Here is an 18679-nt window from a genome sequence, read left to right as displayed (position 1 = left end):
TCTTTTTGTTTGATCTTTGGTCATTCTTGACCGAAAGTGTCCAAGGCAAGATTGATAGTTTTTCTCTTGAGCTTTGCATTTATAGGACTATAGTAATGCTTTTGGTACCAACCTGTCCAAAACTGCCCTTGATATCATCATTGTCCTTGTTTAACATCCGTTTTCCATACTGGCATCGGTTGGATGGTTTAACTGAGGTCTGGAGAGCTGGCGGCAGCACTAGGCTCCAATCTGACCTGGCAGTGTTTCTACAGCTAGATGCTCTTCCTAATGCCAACCACCCCATGAGTGGGTGCTTTTTATGTGATATTGAACCCCATCATGCTGTGTTCTTGCTATACTGGGAATAGTTTAAATATCTCTGCTGGATTTCCACTCAAACAGTAATGAATAACATCTGCAGAAAAAGAAGAGAAAATATATAAAAACAGACAACTGATCACCTCTCAGTGACCGAGGCGTTTGGCGATATGCTGTGCTTGAGAAGACCCATTAAGCCAAGTGAAATCATAATGGCCGATGCTGGTGTCAAGTAAAAAGCACCTTGGGCCAGAGTCGTCTACTATAGCGTCTGGCTGACCACAGCCTTGTGAGTGGATTCAGTAGACAGAAATTAAAAGAAACCTGTTTATTTATAAATGATGTGGTTTTTTTATGCTTCTTTCATTTTTCAAAATTAAGATAAAATTCTTTTTTAATCTGAAATATCCTCTCCTTCATCTTCTCCAATGCTCTTCCGTCTATCTGGTAGACTTGCAAGGACCCTCTTCCAAAATTCACTTGTCTGTGACAAAAAATATTCCTTCAGTACTGTTCTGTCCTCATTTACAGAATTCCTATTTTTTCCATCCAAATGATTTTGAAGACTGCGGAATAAATGAATATGGTGGATGGGGCATCGTTTCCCATTCAAACTGCTCCAACTTTTGGAATGTCATCCTCACTGTATGTGTCTGAGCATTATCCTGATGTAAGAACACCTTTCATCTTGAAACCAAAGATGGTTGTTTTTCTTCTGCAGACTATGCCGAATATGCTCCTTTGTCAGTTCTGTTATTGCTTTGTAAAAAATAATTGTTAAAATCGAACTGCACTCTTCAAAACTTGCACTAAGAATAAGGACAAGGTAAGATTACTACCTGCTTTTATAGCAAGTTGATACAGGTAGAGTGGAGGCCCAGTGGTTAGGGCAGCGGACTCGCGGTTTCGATTCTCAGACCGGGCTTTGTGTGTGATTGAGCGAAAAGACCTAAAGCCCCACGAGGCTCTGGCAGGGGATGGTGGTGAACCCTGCTGTACTCTTTCACCACAACTTTCTCTCACTCTTACTTCCTGCTTCTGTTGTGCCTGTAATTTAAAGGGTCAGCCTTGTCACACTGTATCATGCTGAATATCCCCGAGAACTACGTTAAGGGTACATGTGTCTGTGGAGTGCTCAGTCACTAGCACGTTAATTTCACGAGCAGGCTGTTCCGTTGATCGGATCAACTGGAACCCTCAACGTCGTAAGCGACAGTGCCAACAACAACAACGATACAGGTAGTTAATCCTGTCCCCAAAAGAGGCTGAGAAAATAAGTACTAGACCTTAAAAAAAAAAACATTGGGGTTGATTCAATTGACTAAAATTCTTGAAGGCTATGCCCCAGCATGGCCACTGTCCAATGACTGAAACAAGTAAAAGATGAAAGATGTTCTGAAATTTGGGTGCTTCTAATAGGTTAAAAAAAAAGAAAATTAAAAGAATTTCTAAAAATATTTTATAAATATTTTATTAAAGAAACAACATGCATTTATAAAGATTTTCAATTTTTTTCATATTTTTACTAATATTTCATTCAAGTATCAAATTGTATCATTATGCAAAAGGCAGAGGTTTATAAATTACACCGTGATAACAATAACAACAACAGTCCCGGGGGGGGCTGTTCCCCAGTTTTAAATAATGCTAGAATGGGATTCAGAGGAAAGATTCAGCAACTATGATTGGTTATTTATTGAATTTCTTACACGGGCATTAAAGCCTCATATTCACAGGGGAAGAGAGATGAGATTGCGTGATGTTTATGTCTTTCAGAGAAGCATTGAAAGTAGAACAAAATGAAATAAAAGTTAAATATCAAAACCAGGTTTCCGGTTAGAATTCAGCTCTCCAGGAGCTGGCTTTCATGCTAAATTTTACCCAACTACATTCTTTAACTTATACTAAAATATTAAATAAAGAAATTGATAAAAAGAAAGATGAGTATCATCTTTAGGTTTTGAGGGATTAAGATTAAATATAATCTTGCTCCTTTCACACATATACTCTAGTTTTATATATATATATACGCACACACACACACACACACACACTCTTATATATAATTGGTTAGTTGTCCATAAGCCAGAAAAAAAGAAGCATACTTCAGCATGGAAGAGACAATGTGCTTCTGACAGCATCTCTGAAGAGTCATTAGTATTGCCAAATGCAATAGCCTGTGTGAAACTGATGGTAACATTCTAACCTGTTATATACCATAATCAGTAATATACTGCTCGATGATATATATGTATATATAATGTGTATAAACTTATGTATAGTACATAAAATTATGTTGTATATGTATGATTTTATTTATATATATACAAAGAAATTAATTTACAAAAATGTATGTACAAAAATGATACTTATACAAACATAGAATTGGGAAAATAAGACACTCAGAACGGTTCTAGCGCTGATGCCCTTGTGTCAACTATTCTGCATACTGTTGATAAATTAGCTTTTATGTCAGGAAATACAAAAGAAGAAATAAGGGAGAAAAAACTGCTCAAAGAGTGCTATGATAGTCAGATCTGAAAGTAGTTACATATAAAACATTCTGGAATTAATTTGTGGAGGTTTGTTAGGTTTGCAGCCACGAAGTTGGAGTGACCTTCATTTGAAACTTTCATTATAGCTGCGTCAAGATTATGCTGGATGACAAAACTGGTGGAAATAATCTTAATATACCAAGATACCATTTAGTTCTAACAATTCACGAAGAGTTATCTTTCTTGAGAACTATCACAAAAGTTTTCAGCTTTTATTGTCGTCACTTCAACTTAAAGAAATTCAATTTGTTGAAAATATATATATATATATATGTATGTGTATATATATATACATACATGTATGATGTACTCGTTTGTATAAGTGTGTGTGTGTGTGTGTAAAATCTTTGGTAATAATAACCACCCCCTCTCACCAGTAACAGGATTCTAAAGGTTGAAAAATGATTGGTTCCATCAGACTCGACTTGTTTTTTGAAACTCTACAGAAACATAACGATCTAAAGAATTATGGAATGAGCATCACATCCATAAAATATCAGCAACAAAATTTCCTGTGCAATCCATTCCTCTCAATGCAATACAGTTATTTGTTGTTAGATGAGTTTTTATTTCTTTTTCTTACAGGAAAAAGTAAAAGACACACAAATTTATTACCATCCAGAAGGTCACATACCAACATAATCTTTAAAAAAGAAAATAATTGAGTGTATTGGGTTTTTGTAGAATCGTGTTTATTGGCATAAAGACCCTCCTGAGATACAATACATACATGCATATATATATCATACATATTATAAACACACACACACACACCACTAGGATTCTACTGTGTCATATATATACTCACAGATGCATAGTTACATACATTCATATATATATATATATATATATAGATATCGTCGTCGTCGTTTAACGTCCGCTTTCCATGCTGGCATGGGTTGGACGATTTGACTGAGGACTGGTGAACCAGATGGTTACACCAGGCTCCAATCTGATTTGGCAGAGTTTCTACAGCTGGATACCCTTCCTAACGCCAACCACTCAGAGTGTAGTGGGTGCTTTTATGTGCCACCGGCACAAGGGCCAGTCAGGCGGTACTGGCAACGGTCAAGCTCAAAATGGTGTATTTTACATGCCACCCGCACAAGAGCCAGTCCAGGGGCACTGGCAACGATCATATCTAACTATATATATATATATCTATATAGTATTGCTTTTGTTTATTTTATTGTACAAAAACCTAAAAGTACTCAAAACACTTTCATATTAGAATTGTGTTGTGTCAAGTTTCATTGTCTGTCTTCTGATGCACACAATTAACCAGAAGGCTGATTGCAACTAACCTTTATATATATATATATATACACAAGCATACACATGCTGTATATATATTCATACATTTATGTATACACAAATATATATGTATGAATGTGTCCTGTAGCATAGTAATTTGGGTCCAGTGCTTGTAACAAGCTTCCCAACATCTAGCAACCAAGTATTTAAAAAATAACAAGGCTAGCCTTCTGGGCATGTATAGAGAGCAACCATCTTTATGGAGTTCAAACCTAGACAAAGAAGGAGTTTCAAGCTCTCCTTGATATTTTGTGCACTAGGCTTCTCTTAAGGGTTCGAAACATCTCATGGCATGAGCACAAGATCAACGAAGAGATTCATAGACGCATTCCAACCATCTTTGCTGGCCACTGCTGGTGGGCCATAACATATGTTACATTTTGATGATTTCTGCATTCTAAAATAGGACAAAGACTACTCAACTACATTGTTACTATTGGTAAAGACACACAACATGAAATTATGGATCTATCATAGCTAAGGTGCGACAGACAGAAATTCCTGGCATAGCATTGTGAAACATACCTGGGTTGTGACTACTTTAGAAAGTATAAACACAAGATTTACATGTGAGCGACTATAAGTTTCATGCTCTAAAAATTTAGTAATTGGATGGACTTATATAGCATACTGTATACTATCCTGCAATCATTCAAGATCTACAGGATACTACACAGTATGCTATACAAGCTTGTCCGATTACAGTATTATTCGAACATGAAACTTACAGTAGTTCACGTATAAATTTAATTTTATTAAATCATTTTTATCTTTTGCTGGATGGAGGACTTTTCTTGTTGATTACCACCACCAAAGGAACAGTAAACATAGACACACACATATATGTATGCGTAATGTGTATATATATATATATATATGTATGTATGTATTGTATATAAAGCAAGCAGTTTTATTGACAATCAAATTATCAAGGAAGATGAAGAATATTCCAAAGCTTCATTTCACACCAACTCATGTATAATATTTCAATGCATGAGGACACACACACACACACACACATACACCTATCGGTAAAAGGCAGTGCTAGTACAGCAGCAGTTGCAGTGGCAGCAAAACCAAAGAGCAGCAGGGTTTTATAGAGATCAATTATTTTATATTATATTATATTTTATTTATGTGTGTGTATATGTATATATATATACATATATCTATACATACACACATACTATTGTGAACCTCTGGCTTGATATTAAAAAGAAAGAAAAAAAAACAAACAATAAAAAGAAGAAATAATAATAATAATGATAATAATAATAAATAAATAAAAACTTATTGCTGTCACCCCTTCCCAATTTTTGTTTGTTTATAGAAAGCAGTATTTGACTTGAAATTTAGGCCAGCACATGTTTGCGTACTTTGGAACGTACCACTTGTAACATAATTAGTTTCCTAGCCCCGAACTTATCACCTAACGCCACAATCGTGCTGTTGTCTTTACTCATTGTTACAAAGAACACATCCATGTTTGTATTGAAAGCACAGATTTGCGATCCTGTCTGTGTGCGCCAGAGACGTATTGTACCATCTTGGGAACCAGATGCAATCATCTCGTTATCAGATGAGATAGCAACACAAGACACCTGGAAAGACACAAGAGGGAAAGAAAAAGAAAAAAAAAATAGTATTAAATTACTGGTTAGAGAAGAAAAAAAATACACACACATATATATTTATACAGGAGGCTAATTATATCACCAAAGGTCACAGTCACTTGTCATCACCTCTGTGAGACTCCACATTCAAAGATCATGCTTCACCACTATATCCCATGTCTTCCTGGGTCACCCTCTTCCACAGGTTCGCTCCACAGTTAGAGATCGGTACTTCTTTATGCAGCTGTCCTCATCCATATGTATCACATGACCATACCAGCACAGTTGTCTCTCTTGCACACCACATCACATCTGATGCCTCTTATGCCCAATTTTTCTCTCAAGATGCTTACACTCGGTCATACATGCACACTGACATTACACATCCAGTGGAGCATACTAGCTTCATTTCTTACAAGCCTACGCATGTCTTCTGCAGTCACAGCGCATGTTTCAATGTTGTGTAGCATGGCTGTTCACACACAGGCATCATACAATCTGCTTTTCAGTCTGAAGGAGAGGCATTTTGTTGTCAACAAAGTCAAAAACTCTCTGAACTTTGCCCAGCTTATTCTTATATATATATATATATATAACAGAGTACAGTGTCTGCAAGTTGATGAGTACCTCATATTCCCCTCCATTTTCTTATTGCTATATATATATATATATATATATATGTAGAAGAAAAAGACAGATTATATATATATATATAGAAGAAAAAGACAGATTATATATATATATATATATATATATATATATATATATATATATATATATATACATACACATATATATATATATATAGATATAAAATATGTTGAAAAAATATGAAAAACTGGAACCTACCTCTCGTGTATGACCAATCAAGGTGCTGCCCAAAACTTCATTCTTCATGTCCCAAACTTTGACAGTTCCATCAGCTGAGGCAGACACCAAAACACTAGAATCTTCAGACAAAGCTATTGCTGAGACCTCTGATGTATGCGCATGCAAACCAGAGGAAGAGAGCAGCTGGCGACTTGGCTGACCATTACGCAAGTTCCAAATGACAAGGTCTCCATTCCTCAAGCCAGTAACAGCTTCGTCTTGGGGTAAAACTGCTGTGCATTCTGGATTAGCATCCATTTTCAAGATGCTTGGTTCAACGACGTTGTAGCTGGTTAATGTCATGTCAAAGATCACAAATTCAGCGCTGTTGTCAAATGTATTGTTGAAACCGGCAACCGCATATCTGTTGTTCTGTGATAAGCACAAGAAGCTGATGTAGTCGTTGTTGCCTACACTTGCTTCATAGCGCATCTCCTTGATGGGTTGGTTACCCAACAGATCCCATACAATGATGCTGGTGCTGTTACCATATTTGTCTGTTCTTCCAAGAGCAACTTTGTCACCATCAGACAAAACTTGCAGAGCAGAACAATATTCCTGATCAGCCATAACCAATGGACTTCCAGTCTTGAAATCCCAAATCTGTATGATTGAATAAAAAAAATAAATAAATAAAAAATAAAAGAGGATGAATATAAAATATAACAAAATAAATTATAAATAAACATCAATTTTGTATTCTAACTCTTTTGTTAGAAATCAGTTCTTTTACTGATTACACCCAAGCATTTTAATGTAAATATGGCAAATTCCATGTTTACTGGTGAAATCACAATTCTTTCTAATTTTTGGCATAATGTCAGTAATTTTGAAGGGAAGAGGTAAGACAATTATGTTGACACCAGTGCTCAACTGGTACTTATTTTCTGAACCCTGAAAGGACGAAAGATAAAGTTGACCCCAGAATGAAAAACTAGAAGAAATGCCACTAAGCATTTTGTCCTGCTTGCTAATGACTCTGCCAGATTGCTGCCCTCACTGATGAAATCATAATAAAACTGAAACGTGTCCCAAATTATCTCCCTTACTTGTAAGAAGTGAAATATTTCCTTTCCTTTCTTTGCTATGAGTTTGTGAACACCCCTAGTGGCTCAATCGGCCACTGAAAAGCCTGGTGAAGCCTACCAAGTCCTATTGAGGTTATAACAGTTGTAACAAAGGATCTGCAGTGGGGTGGGGCTTAAGTCCTGATGCTGCTGTAGGGGCGCTGCCATGACACACTGTGGGCCCATGGGAATTTTTATAGCTGACAGATGAATGGTACTCTCTTCGAGTCTGAACATGGCCAGAGAGAGAGAGAGAGAGAGAGAGAGAGAGAGAATGAACATAATACAAGAAGGGACTTTATTAGTCCCACCTGAAAAGATGAAAGCCAAAGTTGACCTTAGTCACATTTGAGTGCAATAAACCAACATGGATTGCTCAAAGTATTTTGGTCTGATGCTCCGATGACAACTGATAAAGAATTACTGGAAATGGAATTAAAAAAAAAAAATAACAATAAAGGAAAATAAAACAACTAAAAAACGCCCTGACCTGAAGGTTCCTATTCGTCACTCCTTTCTTTGTGGAAAGTTCATTGACATCCAAGTTATCTGTATGTGCTGAACCAACAAGAAGTTGACCATTGCAAGCAAGATGAAGGTTTGAAGCACCAACAATGTTGCCTTCCATTGCTCGAATAAGCTCACCAGTCTGAAAGGAAGGAAAAAAACAGTCAAAGACTTATCAGAGTTCATTATTTACACTAATTACATTTGACGGATATTTGTCCTCATCTTGTTTGTTAACACAACATTTTGGCTGATATACCCTCCAGCCTTCATTAGGTGTCTTGGGGAAATTTCGAACCTGAGTTCTCATTCCTAAGGTATTTTTCAGTGTTATTATTATTATTATTATTATTCAGGTAACTGCCTGGAATCGAACTCGGAATCTTAACCACTATACCATATGCCCATGGCATAGTGGTAAAGTACAAATATCTGTCAAATGTAAATAATGTACATAATTCCACATCCCTTAAATATGGAACTTTACTTGTCAGAGTTGTTTCCATTTTATTTTGGATCAGTTTAATTCCCACATATATTAAGGCCCATTATTCTGTTTCAATATTAGATTATTTCCTATAGTCAATATATGGTGAAAACTTAATTACATAGCTTAATGCTTTGAGATCTGGTATCAGTAGCAATATGCCAACTTGAAAGGTGTTGTATCTTTTATTTGTTTCAGTCATCAGACTGTGGCCATGCTGGGGCACCACCTAGAAGAGTTTTTAGTTGAATGAATTGACCCCATTACTAATTTTTTTAGGCTTGGTACTAGTTCTATTGGTTTCTTTTGCTAAACCACTAAGTTATGGGAGACATAAACATACCAACACCAAAACTGTCTGTCAAGTGAGGGTGGAAGACAAACAGACACAAAGATACACACACACATACATACGATGAGCTTCTTTCAGTTTCCGTCTACCAAATCCACTCATAAGGCTTTGGTCAGCCCAAAGCTATAGTAGAAGACACTTGTTTAAGGTTCCACACAGTGGGACTGAACCCAGAACCATGTGGTTGGGAAGCAAACTTCTCACCACACAACCACACTTGTGCCTATCTTAACCCTTTAGCATTCAACCCAGTCATATCTGGTTTTAATATTCACCCTGTTTTCTGTTCAAACTCACTAGATCCTGCCTCTCACACTTACCCTACAATGTCATTCTAAAAATAAACAGTCAGGAGTAGCTGTGTGGTAAAATGCTTGCTTCCAGACCACATGGTTCTGAGTTCAGTCTTACTGCATGGCACCTTGGGCAAGTGTCTTCTACTACGGTCTTGGGCTGACCAAAGCCTTGTGAGTGGATTTGGTAGACGGAAATTGAAAGAAGCCCGTTGTATATATGTGTATGTGTGTGTTTGTGCCCCTACAGTTGCTTGACAACCGATGTTGGTGTGTTTACAATCCTATAGTTTAGCGGTTCGGCAAAAGAGACTGATGAAATAAGTACTAGGATTACAAAGAATAAGCCCCGGGGTTGATTTGTTTGACTAAAGTCGATGCTCCAGCATGGCCGTAGTCAAATGACTGAAACAAATAAAAGAAAACGAAAAGAACATCCTTACAATCTTGAAGCTACAAGACAATGCATTAATTAATTCCAAACAAAGTGCATTACGGAGTGTTACAGTTGAGAGAGCAATTTGGGAGCAAAAGGATTAAGAAACGGTTTGTTTTTTACCTGCATATTCCAAACTTGAGGAGCACCTGTTGTGGAACCAGTGACAACAGTTTTGCCGTCAGAAGTCATTAAACAGCAATCAACTCTGACGCCATCCGCAATAACCATGGGCCCACCAATTGATGCCATGCTTCCACCGCCTGTATTGTAACCAGAGGCATGAGATTCAAAATTTGATGCGGAATATGACTTCATTTGGTATTGGTAAGAAGACGAGAGAGTGTTGCTTCCTGAGGCATAGCCAGAGGCATCGAGAGTGTTTTGTGAGAAGATATTGTCTTGCATTGTTCCTAAACCTCGTGAACTTCCGCCACCACTCGAAGCTCCCAATGTTGAATACATAGCATTGTTGTATTGCTGTTGTGAGAAACTGCCGCTTGTTGAATGTGCCATGTTGCTGGCGTGAGTGCTAGCTTCATAGTTGTAGTTTGCAGCATTTCGGTCACCGCCTCCGTAGCCGGCAGCATTGTTTACATAAGCGAAATTTGAAGAACTTCCACCTCCTGCTCCTGCTGTTAAGTTGGTACTGCTGTCTGCGTTCAAATTGACAGAACTCTGTTTGGCAGAGTAGTAAGCAGACGAAAACGATGTAGCAGCACGGCCTTGTTGAGGGGTTCCGATCACGGTTCCTTTGTTTGAAAATGTGCCAGTGACACGCAGGGTTGCCGAGTCGCTGGAACCTGCGGCTGCATTATTGATCTGAGTGCTGGATCCACCGCCACTACCAATGTAGGTGAAACCGGATATGCTCGATCCCCCGCCACCACCGCCACCAGCCGATCCGTTAATCAGGCCCTTACTTGAGGCTGCTGCACCCACATTACCAGACGACTGCTGAATGACTGGCCCAGACGTTGGTGGGGATATGGAAATTCCACCTCCATCCGTTGTCGACGAACCCATAGCAAATCCACCCTGGCTTAATTTTATAAGACCAAAAGCGAAACCGGCTCCGAGGACAAGCAAACCTAAGAACGTTCCCGCAGCTGCTCCAGCTCGGTCGGCTGAACCGATTCCCTCTGCAATGCTGGCCCCAGTGCCAGCACCACTGAAAGCAGAAGGTGCTGATTTGACAGGTTGAGCAACAATGGCAGCGTAGTGAAGGACATCAACAGCTACACCAACCCCACCATTGCCAGCGTCGGCCACGAGGATTCCGTTACTCCCTGGTGGAGGGACAGTAACCTGTGGTACAACCACACCACCTCCACCTTTACCTCCTCCTTCCCCACCTTTATCTCCTCCTCCTCCTCCTCCACCACCTATAGTAGGAGGTGTAGTAGGATCTGTTTTCTTCGGAGGAATAACCACGCCTGTTCTCCTGAAATATAAAAGAAAATACAAGGAAAATATTAGAAATAAAGCAAAAATAGATAAAAAAAAAAGAATTCTGATAGAGGCACAGGTCCACATTTTAGGAGTTAAAAACAGTTTATTAAATTAACCCCAGTAGTTAACTGGTACATATTTCATCAATTTTTGGGGGATGAAAAGCAAAATTGACCTTGGTGGAGTTTGAACTGAGAAAAATCAATATATATAACACTTAAAGTGGCGAGCTGGCAGAAACGTTAGTACTCCAAGCGAAATGCTTAGCAGCATTTCGTCTGTCATTACGTTCTGAGTTCAAATTCTGCTGAGGTCGACTTTGCCTTTCATCCTTTCAGGGTCGATAAATTAAGTACCAGTTGCATACTGGGGTCAATCTAATTGACTGGCCTCCTTCCTCAAAAATTTCAGGCCTTGTGCCTAGAGTAGAAAAGAATATATATATAACACTAGCTGAATTACCTGGTGATACCTGAGTAAAATAAATTAGATAAATAGGTAGATTTACAAAGACATTGACAAATAGTCCACGTTGTCATGTGTCATAGCTTATCGTAGCTGATTTATAAACATGTGCTACAGCCCTCCCCACCACCACCTAGGAGGCCCATTATAGATTTTTATTGAAATCCAATTAGCCTATCACTCAACTGGATGTTAGTTTAACATGTATGCAAAGTTTCATCAAGATGTGATCTTAGAATGCGAATCATTATGACAGATTACAAAGAACTGCAGCAAATGGTAAGATACTTTGCTGGAAGGGAGCCAGATCTATGTGAGTTAAGAGAAATGGAAATAAAATAATTATGATGGAAAATAGAGGTTTCTTAGAATGATTCTTTTACTCCATTTTCCATAGCTTAACCCTTTCATTACCAACCAAGCAAATCCAGTATATCTGCAATAAACATTTTTACTTACCCTGAAAGAGAATATGGTATGTCTGCAATGACGGCATCACCTGATATTGTCAGTTTTCTACGATTGTTAAACAGGAATAGATTATTGAAATTGTAACCTGATCAAAAGAATAAAGGAATAAAAGATATTAAATTTTAAAAAAGAAAATGATTAGAACTCAACAAAATTCAATAGGACAAAAAAATCAGAGTATGGAAACTGCCAAATGTGGAAGATGAAGATGAAAAGCTCTACAATACTTGTTATTTGAAGTAATAATGAAAGGAATGGAAAAATTTGTAGATATGGTACCAAGAAAACCATAACCCTAACAGGCACAGCACACATTCTATGAAGAGCTCTATTAGTTTGAGTTTTATAGCATTTTCTTTGAGTACCAAAGGTGGGCACCATTAAGCGAAAAGTTAACTTTGTTAACTATTAATCTGTTAACCAAAAATTTAACCGTGCCAAGAGATGGAGAGATTTAAGTATGATAGACGGACAGGAACTGGTGTCTTGCTGTAGAAATCATACATGGCTATCCAAATTGGAAGGGCGTACCCCTTGGGCAAAAGTCTTCTATTGCAAACATGAGCTGACCCAAGTCTTGTGACTGTAATTGAGTGTACAGAAACTGTACTGAAACCTGATAGAGGAAATATACTAGTTTGTGGGTGCCAGGCTTAATCTACAGCTTAATTTAACATCACCCTAAATGGATGCCTTTAGTAATGTCTGCTGTGTTGCAGACCTGGTCTCTGGTCAGAAGAAAACTTGATATCTTGGTCTGTTTACTTCCTCCAGTATCTAGTTGTGATATTTCTTTCTTTCTGTCTCTTTTTATTCCCACCCCTCTGTTGCATTACCTCCCTTCGCAGCCTTACTGTTCTTTCTTCTCTCCCTTTGACAAAACCATATAAAACGGCATCAGAAAAAATAAGAAAAATATTTGTGACTCATAAGCTGGAATAATCTGGCGTAATTGCTGTAAAAAAGAAAGAAAAGGTACTCACCTCCAATGATACCATAAAACGGTTCTTTGTATTCACTAGCAGAGATCTTTTCAGCTGCACCCACAGTTATTGTAGTTAATTTATCAAAATAGCCAGCTGGGTAGGTATCTGCAAGTGAAAAGATTGTGTTAAGGTTTTGTAACAATGTCATAATGAACAACCGAAGATAAATGACCAAAAGAGTATGATGGCAAAGGCAAGTACTTCCAAAGATCCTTTGGGACCCTCCAAACTATCTTTGGAGTAATGTTACTTGACAGGATGTGGAGGTCAGAGATCAAGGAGTCTCTCCAGCAGGAGCTGCTCCCTTTAGGGGTTCAGTACCACTGTGCAGCACCTTGGGCAAGTGATTCCTACAATAGACTTGAGGCAAATAACATCTTGTGAGTGAAAATGGATGTTGGAAACTGTGTGGAAGCCCACTGAATATATATATATATATATATATATATATATATATATATATATATATATATGAATATATGAAGGTGCATAGTCAAGTGGTTAAGGTGTGGCACTCATGATTTAGATGTTTGTGGGTTCAATTCCCAGACATAGTGGCGCATTATGTTCTTGAGCAAAACACTTCATTTTAAATTGCTCCAGTCTGTCTTTGCATTTGTCCATACTCACTGTTTGACGACTGGTGTTGGTTAGTTTACACCCCTGTATTTTAGGAGTGTGGCAAAGGAGACCAAAAGTGTGGCAAAAGAGACCAAGTACGAGACTTTAAGAAAATAAATTCTAGGAGGTCAATTTATTCAGCTAAACCCTTCAAGATGCTGACAAGTATGGCTGCAGTCCAATGACTGAAACAAGCAGAAAAGCAGATACTTAAAGTAATAAGAAAATAGCACAAAAACAAAAACAACAATATCTGACCTTCGTTTTCACTGGTAATACTTTCATTATTATCTATTAACAAAACAGAGTCTGTAAAATTTCTTGTGAAGTACAATGTGTGATATTGTCCATCACTGTAATTCCCAATGCTGCTTAAGATATGTTTACTTCCAGCTGTATCATAGATGGCCTGGATTTTGCCATCAACCTGAAAAGATAAATAGGGTCTGATACAGCCATAGTCACTACACATTGAAATATTATTGTTGGTTGAATATATTTTATTTTGAAAAGAAAAAAAGTTTATCTTGTCCTGCATTTTATGAGAAATGGTGTTGTTACTTGCAGGCTTTTAACAGTTCAGTCACAGGTTCAGAGCAATTCTGAAGGAAGGATGAGGGACCATCTTGCAACTTAGCAGATATATGTACATACAGGCACTGACAGGGACAACTGACGAAGGGATATACTCTTTATGTTGCATGTCTCGTTTCTCTGTATGGAGAGAAGAAGAGAGAAGATGGTGGGAATTGAAGTTGAAATATCATCCAGTGAAGGTTGGCTGGCGGTATATGGATGTCCTGAATCCATACTTGGTGCGTGGTATTAATACGTCCAGGAATGCCAGCTGATTGTCTTTTTCCTTTCGCATTGTGAACTGTATGGATGGCTTTATTGAGTTCACATGATCTAGTAGTACTTGGACATCTTCCTGGTGGGGCCAGAATATAAAGGTGTCATCAACGTAATAGTAACATCAGCAAAAAATACCTTAGGAATGAGAACCCAGTGTTAGGTTCAAAATTCTACCAGGACACCTGATGAAGGCTGGAGGGTATATCAGCCGAAACGTTGTGTTAACAACAAACAAGATGAGGACAAATATCTGTCCAATGTAAATAATGTCCAGAATTCCTCATCTCTAAAATATAGAAAAGTGTTCCTTGTTGATCAGTTCTGGATGCCTGTACACTATGATTAATATATATATATGTGTGTGTGTGTGTGTGTGTGTGTGTGTGTGTGTGTGTGTGGAGGCGCGTGGCTTAGTGGTTAGTGTGTCAGCATCATGATTGTAAGATTGTGCTTTCGATTCCTGGATCAGGCGACGCGTTGTGTTCTTAAGCAAAACACTTCATTTCACGTTGCTCCAGTCCACTCAGCTGGCAAAAATGAGTAACGCTGCGATGGACAGGCATCCTGTCCAGCTGGGGAACACATGCGCCATTGAAACCAGGAAACTGGGCCCATGAGCCTGGCTAGGCTTTAAAAGGGCATATTTATTTATAATATATATATATATATATATATATATAGTAGTGAGAGGGAGAGAGAGTGAGAGAGATAAGATGGTGGAAACATGACTGGGTGGAGATTGGATAAGGTGAGTGGGTGGGTAAGTCTGGAGGTTGTGAAAGTAGAGTGGGAGATGGAGGGGAGGGGAATGTAGTGAGTCGGCAGAGTTAGGAGGATAGGTTGCTAGTGGGGTGGGTAGAAGAGTGAGAGAGAAAGATAAATGAAAAATGAAGAATGTGGAAAAGGAACAACAAACCATTCGTATTTCGATGAAGTCATCGTTGACGCTACTGACAATACGAGTCAATACACCATTAGTATGCTGTGTCATAAAGCCTAAAGCAAGTTCCTCTTCTGAAGAGTCGATACGTTTATCTGGGGGGTAGGTATATACTATTACACCATGCAGCTTGTTCTTGCCAATGTAGTAACCAAGGGGTTCTGTAGAGAGAAAAAACAAAAAGGGACCAGCAATGTTAGTTTATTACTTACATAAAGAAGGCAGCTTGACAGTTGTACATTAAAAAAAAAAAACACAATTGATAGGCTTCCACACAGTTTCCATTTATCAAATGAGTAGATGTGGCAGCATAATAAGTTTGCTTCCCAACCACATGGTCCTAGGTTTGGTCCCATTGTGTGACACTCAGGGCAAGTATCTTCTACTATAGGCAGGAACACTCGGTTGGTTACGATGACGAGGGTCCCAGCTGATACGATCAACAGAACAGCTTGCTCGTGAAATTAACGTGCAAGTGGCTGAGTACTCCACAGACACATGTACCCCTAACGTAATTCTCAGGGAGATTCAGCATGACACAGAGTGTGACAAGGCCGGCCCTTTGAAATACAGGTACCACTCATTTTTGCCAGCTGAGTGGACTGGAGCAACGTGATATAAAGTGTCTTGCTCAGGGACACAACATGTCACTGAGAATTGAACTCATGACCTTATGATCATGAGCCGATTGTCTTAACCACTAAGCCATGTGCCTTCACAACTTCTACTATAACCCTAAGTTGACCAAAGTTTTGTGAATGGGTTTGGTGTATATATTTATATATCTATAAGCTAGGAAATTGGCCAAGTTGATAGAGTATCAGATAGACTTCCTAGTAGTCTTTATTCTGGCTCTTTGTAATCTGAATTTGAATATCACTGAAGTCAGTTATATCTTTTGTCTTTCTGAGATTAATAAAGTATCAGTTCTGTACTGGAATCAGTTCTTCTCTCTTTTTTTTCTCTCCCTCTTTGGGAGAAAATCAAGTATGGTTAGACTTGGAGAGAGATGGCCCTTTTCCAGGTCTAAAAACGCCTAAGGTTTACTGCATATCATGATAGTGTCTTTATGACTTTATCAGGAACTGAAGGTCCAAGGCAAGAAAAGGCAATACACAGACACAATGAAGAAGGGAGGATCTATGTCATTACATTTATTCCATAATTTACAATTGTTTCAACAATGTACAAGTGACCAATCAAAGACATGGATGATGACAGTCATTTCGTCATGCATATTTTGTAATGTATATTATACAATAGCTACCGCAGTCATTTAACCATAACCAAGGAGAGATGTATATAATACATAAAACATATTAGCTATTCCATTAAAATGGGAAGAATTTTGCTTTGGATTAAAGTGGGAGGCACCGAAATTCAGAATCACAACTAGAAGGAAAAACAGGCAGATCAGTTGTATTTTTTGGTATTATAATTAGGCAGGGATTATTTATCAATTAGTGGACATAAGTCTGCCTGTGGACATGACTGATACACACACACACACACATATACATATATCCCAATTTGATGGAAAGATGTGGCTTTCAGATTGTAGCATTAGGAAGAATTGTGGACTCTACAGACTGCACGGAAGGCAATTTATTTAAGAAACAAGTAATCCTGAACAGAAACTAATAGAGGCTCTTTAACCCAGGCAGAGAACCTTTCTATGTACAGACATACTTTCGTAAAATAAATAAACATACAAATAGGAGCATACTCACGTTCGGTACATCTGGTACCTGTGTAACCAGTTTTGTCACAGTCACATAGATAACCAGTCGGCCCCTGATGGCATCGCCCATTATTGGCACAAGTTGTCTTTTGACAGATGGTAGATATAGCTGTAAGAAGGAAAATAAAGAATATATGATAAACAGTAACCTATCCATTTTTCTATATGAGCACTAGACTAGCGCTTATTATGATTTATAACATTTACATTAAGCATTTTAATCATTGATTCATAATTACATACCAATTGCACATGTATAACTTTTTCAAAATCAGTTAAATTTTTGGAAAGAAACTGGATATTTACAAGAACCATAAAAAACTGAAACAAGTATCCAACACATCATTACCAAATCAAATAAATAAGAATAAATTAAATATATAAAATATATTAACGTACCAAGACAACCAGATTTGATACTGGAACCTTTACCAGCCAAGTTACCCATACCAACAGGTTTGTCATTCAGATGTATAGAAGCCAAGCAGCCTTTAAATCCATGCGTAGAACTTAATTGTTCAGCAATTTTCCCCTTCAGTAATGACTTGGGTATGCCACCCAGATAAAGAGGACCATCTAAATCAAGTTTGTCTGAAGCCTGTTGGTTATAAATCACCTCAGAACCATCAACGTGGGCAATAATCTGCTGGGGTGTGACAAAGTTAATCTTGACCGAGTGCCATTTGTCATCGCTAACATCAAGGGAGTTCAAATGGATGGATGTTGGGTTTTTGCCTGTGTCATAGACAAGCCACAGATTACGTTTGAAGATTTCTAGTGCAATGAATTCATTGTTCATACCATTGTTGAAGAGAAGGATTCCACTGGACTCTTTAGTTTTAAACATTAATTCAATAATGTTTCCTAATGAATTCAGTTTTGGTAAACGAACGAAACTTTTGATGTTTGAAATAGTGATAGGGTTGTAGACAATAGAAGGCAGACGATTAGTATTGTTGACAAAGACAAGAGTGGTACGAGGTTCTCGCTGTTCCATGGAGAAAACATCATGTCCATTGTAGAAAAGATTCTGCAAGAAACCAACGAAGTAGCTGCCATCTGGACTTCCTCCTTTTGCCGATGCAATGTCCAATCGCTTCATGATGAAATAAAATCCTTTACCATCAACATGACCTGAAATTAAACAAAAACATTTGAGAAACAGGTGCTTAGAAAAAAAAAGGGAGTTATCATGTAACCAAACAGAACTTAAAGCATCATTTTCATTGAAAGATACCTGAATTTGCAAAGTAAATTATAGCAGTGTCTATGTTCACATATAAACTTACATGTAGTAGTGTTTACAATAACATGTAGTAAAGTAAAATTGGGTAAAGACTCCCTTCGGTCATGA

General features: G+C 37.9%; 1 protein-coding gene across 4 annotated transcripts in view; it reads right to left on the bottom strand.

The window, feature by feature from the left end:
• Positions 1–5021: 5021 nt before the first annotated feature.
• The window catches only part of LOC106882798 (uncharacterized), a 101293-nt gene continuing 87635 nt past the window's right edge, over positions 5022–18679 (bottom strand). For all 4 annotated transcript variants that reach the window (XM_089356306.1, XM_089356305.1, XM_089356307.1 and 1 more), the window contains 10 exons: positions 17725–18459; positions 17315–17434; positions 15561–15745; positions 14048–14216; positions 13166–13273; positions 12171–12267; positions 9918–11238; positions 8210–8368; positions 6632–7255; positions 5022–5770 (listed from right to left, as the gene is read on the bottom strand). In XM_089356306.1, coding sequence (XP_089212432.1) covers positions 5522–5770; positions 6632–7255; positions 8210–8368; positions 9918–11238; positions 12171–12267; positions 13166–13273; positions 14048–14216; positions 15561–15745; positions 17315–17434; positions 17725–18459 — 3767 coding nt within the window. In that variant the 3' untranslated portion in view covers positions 5022–5521. The remainder of the gene's footprint in view (positions 5771–6631; positions 7256–8209; positions 8369–9917; positions 11239–12170; positions 12268–13165; positions 13274–14047; positions 14217–15560; positions 15746–17314; positions 17435–17724; positions 18460–18679) is intronic.

This window comes from Octopus bimaculoides, chromosome 8 (genome assembly GCF_046866305.1).
Source record: "Octopus bimaculoides isolate indiv1 chromosome 8, ASM4686630v1, whole genome shotgun sequence".
NCBI classification, from domain to species: domain Eukaryota; kingdom Metazoa; phylum Mollusca; class Cephalopoda; order Octopoda; family Octopodidae; genus Octopus; species Octopus bimaculoides.
The sequence above is the reverse complement of the archived record's forward strand: the minus strand, read 5'-3'. Positions and strand labels throughout refer to the sequence as shown.